The sequence below is a fragment of the Lottia gigantea genome (genome assembly GCF_000327385.1).
Source record: "Lottia gigantea unplaced genomic scaffold LOTGIsca_27, whole genome shotgun sequence".
NCBI classification, from domain to species: Eukaryota; Metazoa; Mollusca; class Gastropoda; family Lottiidae; genus Lottia; species Lottia gigantea.
Genome location: NW_008708846.1, coordinates 1,733,332 through 1,744,422, shown reverse-complemented (window position 1 = coordinate 1,744,422; position 11,091 = coordinate 1,733,332). Strand labels below are relative to the sequence as shown.

Here is an 11,091-nt window from a genome sequence, read left to right as displayed (position 1 = left end):
GTTTGTACGAGACATTGGTCATTCAATATTGTGATTTGATCTCGGGTGGTTGGTGTGGTTTTCTATCACTAATAATGAATTTTTGACATGTTTAGAATAAGAGCACACTTACAATCCCCTATGGGTAGTAGTTGTCTTATATTCTGTGTTTTCTTCGATATTTTTCTTGAATTATAAACTCTATCTTCTTCGTATATTTTTTTTATTTTGTTCCATTTGGGTTGACATAAAAAAATTATTTAGATTTTGTACTTGAAAAAAAATCTGAGATACAAATCCCCAGCTTCTATTGTCTGAGCAAAGTAAAAAGTTTTTTGAATTTTTAAGATATTTTCGAAGAGAATTGGAATATCAGTCTCAAAATAGTTCCGTTAGTCTTGGAATTTCTTAGCGTTATGATAAAAATGAAATTTGTACATTGAAAAGAAACCCATTTCTCTTTTAAAAATTTCATCCCCAAGAAGTCACAAATTTTGACTGAAAATATTATCCTCTGTGAAAACAAATTTTGAAGCCATAATGTGTGCTTATGCTTATATTTTCATCAACGCAAAGACATTCTAAGACTATCAGTTATATTTTGAGGCTGATATTCCAATTCCCTTAAAAATAATAGGAAAAATTCAAAAAACATTTTACTTTGCTCAGACAATAACTGGGCTTATAATGACCATTAACGTCATGCAGTATTATACACAATAAAAGAAATATGAAATTTTGATGTGGAATGTAGATCAAGATCATATAAATCTACTCCCCAAACTAAAGGCTTCCGTGTCATTGGGGCCGATGTACAGATATACTTGAAGTTCATTAACAACGAAACGTAATGCTCAGCTTCTTGAGAGACATTTACATAAATTAAAATATAATGGTCTGAATTCAAATTCATAAAATACAATCATTAAAACCTACCCCAAAAGTTCCATATTTTAAATTTTTTTCGTAATAGCAGTGTGATCTAACTGCGCAGTTAACTGAAAAAGATTTGAATCTGTTGAACAACAGAATAGGTGAAAAGTGTTCACCTTAGTATTGAAGAGATTAGTGTTCACACAGCCTGTTTGATGCTCATCGGAGTCCGATTATTGTAGATTCTGATTTGAAATACTGAACTTCTGATTGGTTTGTTTGAATATTCATCCAATCAGAATTAAAACTTTATACTGAGTTTAATATATGAAGCAATCAATCAAACTGTAAAACCAGTGAAACCAGTGAACTTAATGGTGAACAATTTTCAGATTAGAGTGTTAAATTGTTCAAGTTACATTATAGCGACAAACCAACTGGTCGCACGAACAATTGTTTAATATTTACAAGTTTAGTCTTCTACAGAAATAGGCTTAATCTCTTTCACTATAAAAAGACTGTGTTAAGGTTGCGAGTACCCCAAAACATACGCTTAAAAACCACATCGATTTATTTGTTATAAAATTTGATTTACATTTATTTTTTATTGAAGATTTGCTATGAAATTTCTTTTTATGGATATAAAATGTTAATTTATTGACAAATATATATTATCTATGAATTTCTATTTTCTGTTTTTCGATTTTGAATTAATTTGTCTTTATTTTGTGAATTTTCCCTGACCGTTGCATTTAAAACATAGACTACATATTCATGGTTTTCTAGGACTATTATAATATAGCAAGTGATGACAAAAAAGCAATATCTTGCGACTGGAAAAGGAGATCCCCGGGGAAGGGTCTTCCATAGGGTAGATGTAAGAGAAAAAGGGGAAAGCATTTAAAACATATGCTGCTTTGTAATTTGAAAATCTGTTGATTTTAGAAAAAGATTTTTCGTTGACTTGGCTTGATATTGTGAATTTTTCCAGACCCCAGCATTTAAACCAGCAGTGAAACCAGTGAACTTAATGGTGAACAATTTTCAGATTAGAGTGTTAAATTGTTCAAGTTACATTATATTATATTAATACGATTATGTCACAGTTACAACCTTGCACTAAGTTCCTATGGTGATCATGATTTTCCTGTGCGATCTGCTTTAAAAATTGTTGATCAATTTTCCATTCATCAGTTTGTGCCCTCATTAATGTTGACCGAATTACCTTGTGCCCGTATTACTGTGACCATATTTCCGGTGACCAAAATTTCATGTGACCAACTTACTTACGTTGAAGTCAGAAGATTTCAGTTTGGTCATTTAAACCGCCTTATGCCCGAATTGAGGCAGGAAAACCCGGCATCTTTCGTCAACTTTATAAGAATCAACCGGAAATGTTTCTTGTGATTCTTCTCAGACTTGCTTCAAAAATCACAAATCAGGATACCAATTAGATAAATGCTATTGTTCCAGAAATTTAACCCTGTATCATGTGGTATCGCATATAATATAAAGTGATATTTGAACATTTTTTTTTATTTGACTGTTTGCTTTAGTTTGCATTTGTTGACACATAATATGATTGAAAAGGTACACGCAGCAATAAGGACTAATTACCAAAAGTATGTACATGAAAAGAAACTTCATTCTTATCATATAATAAAAACATTAACAAGGAAATATACCATAATCAATAGTATGTCTAAGTATGTAATAATTCCGTTCAAATTTCGAATTTCATGTAAATTAATATTTGTACAGCTACTGTGTTGATCATGAAACACTAAAACAAAATAAGCAGCACTATCGTTTAGTCGCTAAATTCCATATCACAGTTTACAGGTTAAGGTGGACTTAGGTGTCATTTGGGACTGAACCCCACTGGCGCTCTGAGAATTCCACACCTTCGTCCGTCCGCCCACATTGCTTGTTAAGACATTAGAGGCAACATTTGTTATCCGATCTTGATGAAACTTGGTATGCATGTATATATTGATAAAACCTAGGTCAAGTTCGAAAGTGATCAAAATCGAATGAATGGTTTTGGAGTTATTGCCCTTGACATTTAGTTAAACACGATGGAGGCTACATATTTTTTATCCGATCTTGATGAAACAAGGTATGCATATATATGATGGTGAAATCTCGGTCAAGTTCGAATATCATTTAAATCAGACGGTTTTTGGAGTTATTGCCCTTGACTTAGTAAAAACGCGTCAAATTTGCCTTGTAGACACGACAGAGGTTACAGTTTGTATCTGACTGATATCGAATTTGACAATATTTTGTTTAATTAATCTTATGATGATTTTTGATATGAGAAAATTTGTTATTTAGTTAATAAAGATTGTATCATTTCTGACAGCTGCCTGGCTAGCTATCTTTTTAGTTTTAATCATGCCATCAAACAGTTGCTTATATAATTTTATTGACTGTTACAAATCATACACAAAGATTACATAGATTCTGCAACAGTCTAACAACGATAAATAGGGCTTAAAAAATCAAAGTAGGCCTTTGTTATTTTTTTCTGGATTGATCTTCAGGAAAGTCTTGACTTGGCCTTTGAAGATTTTTAACGTCATTATTATCACCATGAACACTATGACTTGATACAAACACAATTGCTATCACGTCATAATCATCGCCATTATCATCAAGCATCGCCATCTCTTATACTATAGCATACGCGGCTCTTCATCTTTGACTTCATCAACTCTTTAAATTTCTCCAGTATCAACATCTTTGTACCCGAACTATATACTTAATATATTTTACAGAATAAGATGTCGGATGAACAGCCAGTCGCAAATACTGATCAAACCAATGAACCAGTAGAGAAACCGGAAACCACAATAACTGGAGAATCCGAGAAAACAGTAGAATCCGAGAATACAGGAGAATCTGAGAAAACAGGAGAATTCGAGAAAACAGGAGAATCCGAGAAAACGGGAGAATCCGAAAAAACGGGAGATTCTGAGAAAACAGGAGAATCCGACAAAACAGGAGAATCTGAGAAAACAGGAGGATCCGAGAAAACAGGAGAATCCGAGAAAACTGGAGAATCCGAGAAAACTGGAGAATCTGATTCTGGTCATAAAGGCAATGAAGCGACATCAGAGCCTACACATGATAAAGAGGCGAAAATCGAAAAAGAGACCGAGCCGGAGCAAGTGCCACAGAAGGAACAATTGCCGGATCCATCTACAGTTCCAATAACAGAAGCCGAAGCTCCTAAAACTGATCCTCAATCTCAAGAAGAATCAACACAACAAACTTCGGAGGCACAAGATAATGCAAAACCTTCTGTGGAAGAAGCCAAAGTCAAAGATGAAGATACCCTGGCAAATCCGGTAACCATTTCAAATGAGAAACCAGTTACTAAAAATGAAACATCGGATGAAAATAAAAAAGATGAAACAAAATCTAAACAAGGTAAGAAAAATAAGGATTAAAAGGGCCACATTTTCCTTTTACCGGTACCGGTAACTCATAAAACTAATGCTTTCTGTTGAAAACAAGTAAAGGAATCACCCGGGTTTTTTTTTATCAGTTTTTGTGAGCGTGAAATACTTAAAACTAAACGCCTCACCTTTTTTAAAAGTTTTAATTCTAAGCTTATCATTTTATTACTAAAGATACAGATACCTCAGCAAAACCGGCCACTGTTTCAAATGAGACGCCAGCGACTAAAGCTGAAACCTCGGCTGAGAATAAAAAAGATGACTCAAAATCAAAATCAAAAAAAGGTAAGAATAATTGATTATTGAATAATTTGATTAATTAGATGTGTAATATAGACATGTTTCAATTTCGTCTATCGATTGAGAAAGAACACTATAATGACACTCAGATTGCCATTACCTTTGTTTGCAATTTGCAATAAACTGAAGACTACAATAACACGGAGTTTAATTTGATTCAGAATTCAGTGATCTGCAAGAACTATGTCTAATTAATTAATATATTTAGATAAAGGTGTCTTGTTGCATTCTCAATCTGACTAATTAAACTAAAGCCCCCTGTTGATTACATTTAAAAAACCCAAATTAGACAGTTTAATTTTGTTTATCATTATTCATTTCATAATTCATTTTTACTAGTCAGATCTAAAATATACGCAACATTATGGTCATTAAGAACATGGATATGCATAACATGACGCCATGAGTATTTTGGTCCAGTGTCAAATCGTCCAAAAAATTTGAATTTGGTCAATATTGTACAGCAATTATCATAATTTTTAATACATTACATTATGCTTATATATATACAATTTTACAAGTGATATCTTAACAAAAGCCTGAGGACGATTGTACATTAACTTAATTGACTATAACAGGGTCCTTATTCTTGAAAACTTAACTTAAGACGATTTTAATGTTCCAGTCATCTAATTGGTCAATCATTAAAATCAATTTTAAATTCAGTCAGTGCTCAGATTATTTGTGGTACTGAAACATTGGCAATTTTGTTAGTATGGCTTCTGCTCGGTCTGAGACCCACATCAGCAATTAGATTTGATCAAGGCATTTCGATTATTGTAATTGTATACGAGTGGGACCTCTCAGATACTTAAACGACGATTTTTTTACCTTGATCGATCTCTTTAATAATTAAGTAATATTTTCTTAATTTTTTTTTCTTCAGATTCGAAAGAAAAGAAAAAATCTTCGTTCTGTACCGTTATTTAATTAATGGTTTCCGCTTTTATTTGATTTTAATTAGTATTGTTAACTCATTATCAAAAATCTATTCTGAAAAACCCACAAAAGTATACAAGAGTATAACAAATAAATAATAAGAAGTAGAATCGCGATGTGCCAAAAAAGAAGGAAGAAAATATAACAGACCCGCTCATGCTTTTTATTTTGATAGCCTTTTGATATTATTTTATGTTGTTTTGTAGACTATCTATAAGAGGGGGAGGGGCGGTATTTTTGTATTTTATATTAACTTATCTTTACAAAAAGATTTTATTTACATTTTTGTGACTTTTGGCTTTACAGCGATAATGGACTATAGTTAGAATAAAACACTTAAAGCATAATAATATGTATTCTTCCATTAAACTGTTGTACATTTCTAGACGTATAGAATAGCTGCAAAAAATAAAATAAGCGTAAAAATTATGAAACAGCAATGTTAGTAAGTATTATAGGGACGGCGGATACCTTTTCGTATCTTTTTAAGTCATGTAAAACCCGTTTCTTGATAAATTAAGGAATTGTTGGAAGCGAAACCCAATGAGGTTGGTCTTAACTTGAAGTTTCGATATCCCACAATTCTTTATTCCTGCAAGAAACGGGTTCTACATGACACGCTTTGATTGGTTAAAAACACTTCCTTTGAGCCGGACTTTTGGTATGGACTTGTTAGATTACCATGGAGAATACGACTATCAGAAAACTAAAAAGATCCGAAATTGTAATCTAATTTTGATTAGATTTAGTAGGACTCGTTTTTCGATAACAATAACGAAAGTGATATCGGCTGCCAAATGGAAACAAGTCTTACATGACACTCCAGATTAAAAATATCGTCATTAGAACGGGACTGCTGAAGAAAACTTACAATGGATACAATATATGTTTAAAAAAATCTGAACGAAAATAGAATCTTTTTTTAATATGATTGTACTTAATCCAACAGAGAAAGATGAAACCCCAAAAAACCTTAAAAAAAACAGTGAATAAACCGACCTTGATGACGGGTGTGGCTTCAAGCAGGGTATGCTTACTCTTCTAAACACCTGATACCACTTGTCAAAATGAAATATTTGCTCAATTTTAATTGATACAGATCCTCATATGAATAGTTAATTTTCTGCTACCAATGTATCGTTTGGCGGCTCGCATCGTTTGGTACCTTCCAATTTTGTATGTAATATTAAGCAACAATGCCGGGTGTGTGGCAAGGTATGCTTACTCTTCTAGACACCTGATACCACTTTTCATTATGAAATACTTACTCGCCTCAAATTGATATACTTAAAGTTCATTAGCACCTACCAATGTTTTGCCAATATTATGTTGTTTTCAATTTCGGGTTTGGTTTTGTGGTTTGGATCGTTAGATCTTGGCACACATCTATCTGCCGGAAAAATTAAGAAAGCTAAGACACTTATTGGAATGACCAAAAGATCCAAAGAGCGATTCCATGCAGAAATAAAAAAAATTGCCATATTTCAAAAATATTTTTTTCAAGTGTTTGAGTTGTTTTTGTTGAAGATAAACATGCATGTTTTATTTTTTTTCTGATGCCCTCTTTGACAATGTTGAAAATTCATATTTTTCCTCAAGTCTTCCGATCATGCTGTCAGTTTAATTTTTTGAAATCAAACTCATGAAAAGTTGTATTGAATATCTTGACAAAAATTATAGATAAGATTTAACTATATATATATCGTTACATCTGTGATAAATAAAAAAAAAACTAAAAATATAAGAAAATCGTGAAAATTTTCAATTTTATTACCTAAAATATTAAGTAACATAAAAAAAATATTTCTTTCCAGAATGGACAAATTAAGATCTTGTGCTGCAATCTAATGATATTTTCTCTATCTAACATTCATTCCTATTCTTAAAACAATCTAACATCACACATGGAAACTTAGAAATTAATTTACTGCAAAATCTAAAATGTGTAACGTTACGTATGTTAGGCCTACATTTATACAATGCTTTGATTTCGGGGAAGGGAGGGTTTGATTCTCCCAAATGTACAGGCCTAGGGTGGAGCAGACACTTTATTTAGAAATTAGGATTAAGGGTCTTGATATTGGGTTTTCTTCTGTTCTTATTCTGATCTGAAATTAGAAAAAATAAGTAGAGAAAATAAAAGAGAAGTATACTATATCTGTTATGATTGTACTGATTGTTTTTAGTTTACTATGAACAATATTATCATTTAAGTTCTTATTTTTTGAATATGCAACTATCATTTTCTGCTTATAGATATGGGGGAATTTCTCTTGAAGGCTCTTATAGTGGGCATAAACTATCTTGCTTGCTCGATTGCTGGTTGTATTAAACGGGACAACAAAGGGTGCTATGCCTACATTATGATGAATATTTAGTCCTATAGGTCTTGCTGTATTCAATGTCTCAATCCAATGGGCTTCCCTAGATTGACGGAATTTGGTAGTTTCATCTTCGGGCAAGTCAATTTCTATACGCTCAATTGGGATTAGGGTGAGATCGTCTATTGAATGGTCGTCGAGGTTGAAATGATTAGAAACAGGCTGCTAATTTTTTAATCAAAACCATAACCCAATCGTGTATTTGTGTTCAGAGAGGGTCAAGGCCAGAAATCTTGCACAATTTGTGGTTCTTATTTTGTAAAATTTTGTGATTTGTTTTAATACATGAAGCAGTCTCTCTCTATTGTGTGATGATAATCACTCTGTTTTGCTCGATCATAATTGTGTTATACTGTGGGAGATAATGCCCTCTGAACTATTAACTTCAAGTTATATTTATTATAGCCCAGTAGATAATGCCCTCTGAACTATTAACCCCAAGATATATTTATTATAGCCCAGTAGATAATGCCCTCTGAACTATTGACCCCATGATAAATTTATTATAGCCCAGTAGATAATGCCCTCTGAACTATTGACCCCAGGATATATTTATTACAGCCCAGTAGATAATGCCCTCTGAACTATTAACCCCAAGATATATTTATTATAGCCCAGTAGATAATGCCCTCTGAACTATTGACCCCAGGATACATTTATTATAGCCCAGTAGATAATGCCCTCTGAACTATTGACCCCAGGATATATTTATTATAGCCCAGTAGACAATGCTTTGTTCAAGGTAGCCCACCCTGAGATTAATGTCAGTTTTTGAAAATTCTGCTCCTTTCGACCCCCTAATGTTTTTATGTTAAAAGATACACCCTTAGACCAATGCAAAAGTGGTATACAGGAACATTTTATACTTTAATTTTATAAGGCAGTCCATATTACCTATGATTTGTCCTTTTGGGCTAAAGTTTTATGCAATACTGAGGAACTAAGAAATGTTGGGATGGCCAGTAAATAATGGCAGTGACTATTTACCACTGGCGTGGTAAGCGTGGTAAATAGTCATAAATACCCTTACAGCTATATACCACGGCGTGGTAACTTGTTAAATTAGGCCAATGTTACCATGTTAGTCTATGGAGAAAAAACGTGGTATTTAGATTTTACCACGTTTTTTTTTTCTATTTGTTGGATTTCATCCAATTATTTTTTAATATTTCAAAAAAACACAATTTAAGTTGCAAAAATATAAAAATTGTGCACATTTCACATTGTTAGCTCACTAAGCATTTTAATATCCCTAGCGAAGGAAAATATCCGGCATATTTAATATCGGTGACTGCGGTTTTCGGGCATTTTGGACGCTAAATTTCACAGTCCAAAACATTTCTACAATAGCTATATGATGTGAACCATAAGGAATGCGGCAGCAATTCGTTTATATATACATTTTAAAGCTATACTTTTGACAGACTTTATTGAATTTTTAAATTCCAAGCTATAATACTATATATTCCTGGTTCCCAGCGTGGGTTTCTTTTCATCCCCTGAGGTGTATAAAGTTTCAGCATTTCTGGTGCCCTTCAACACGACGAACCCAAGCGAACCTCGACAGTCATAAAAACTGAAGCCAGAAATAGACTCAATGCGGATGATTATCGTAGGATTTGTCGACACTGTTCCTATATTTGGACTGCTGTTGCAAGGAAAACAACGAAGTTTTCCTACTGAGCATCTAATTTGATATGAGTGATTATTATGAATGAAAAATCATAAGATTTACAATGTTTTGATTGTTATGGAAATGCGTTCAGTCTGTAGCTTGTAAATACTCCAGAAGGCACAATTCTTAACGATTTGGACGATACAGATATTGATAGCGTATGACTGTAGTATGTAGTACAGATTAGTAATAATACATATGATATTGATAGTGTTTGTAGTATTAATCTACATCTGTATCATTACTTACTTCTACTACATACTACAGTCAAACACTATCAATATCTGTATCATTATTAACTTGTACTACATATTACAATTAATCACTATCAATATCTGTATCATTACTGACCTCTACTACAAACTACAGTCAAACACTTTCAATATCTGTATTATTACTAATCTCTATTACATACTACATTCAAACACTATCTAGATATGTATTATTATTACTGATCTCTACTACATACTACAGTCAAACACTATCTAGATATGTATCAGTATCATTCATGGCCTCAACTAGCCTCGACTACATACTACAGCCAAACACTATCAATATCAGTATCAGTATCAGTATCATTACTGGCCTCGACTACATACTACAGTCAAACACTATCAATATCAGTATCATTACTGACCTCGTCTACATATTACAGTCAAAGAGTATCAATATCTGCATCATTACTGACCTAGACAACATACTACCGTCAAATACTATCAATATCTGTATCATTTCTGACCTCTACTACATACTCCAGTCAAAAACTATCAATATATGTATCATTACTAAACTCTACTACATACGGTACTACAGTCAAACACTATCAATATCTGTATCATTACTGACCTAGACAACATACTACAGTCAAATACTATCAATATCTGTATTTTTCCTGATTTTGACTATATACTAATCAAACACTATAAATATCTGTATCATAACTGACCTTAACTACATACTACAGTCAGACACTATCAATGTATGTATCATTACTGACCTCTACTATATACTACAGTCAAACAGTATCAATATCTGTATCATTACTAACCTCTACTACAACCTACAGTCAAACATTGTCAATATCTATATCATTACTGATCTCTTCTATATACTAGTTCCAAACACGGATAATTCTGGACACACGTAAGTATGAAGGCTCAAATTTTGACAATGAGCTGTGAACACTTGTGTTGATTTGCTTAGCCAAAAAATTGGCTTAACTGTCCCTTATTTTTGTCCCTTATATTTGTCCTGGGTGCAATAAAATTGTTCAATGCTGCATGAATCGAGTTGAAAAGTGGGCCATGTTACCACTTTCTTGAAAATGTACAGGAGTGAACGCGTTTAACAGCACTGAGATAAATATAAAATTCTAACTTCATTACTTCTATGGGATTTTTATTCTCAAATCACCTTAACACCGACAGGATCCAACATTACAATTTTTGTGGAAATATACATTACTTACTCAGTGGCGTAG

The 11,091-nt window shown here is 32.8% G+C and overlaps 1 protein-coding gene across 1 annotated transcript; it reads right to left on the bottom strand.

Moving 5' to 3' along the window:
* Positions 1-3,715: 3,715 nt before the first annotated feature.
* On the bottom strand, positions 3,716-3,943 carry LOTGIDRAFT_89523 (hypothetical protein; the record flags this gene model as incomplete). The annotated part of the gene is made up of 1 exon (XM_009056201.1): positions 3,716-3,943. A coding segment is annotated over one exon (228 nt), but the record flags the coding sequence as incomplete, so codon positions are not given.
* Between the last annotated feature and the right edge of the window lie 7,148 nt (positions 3,944-11,091).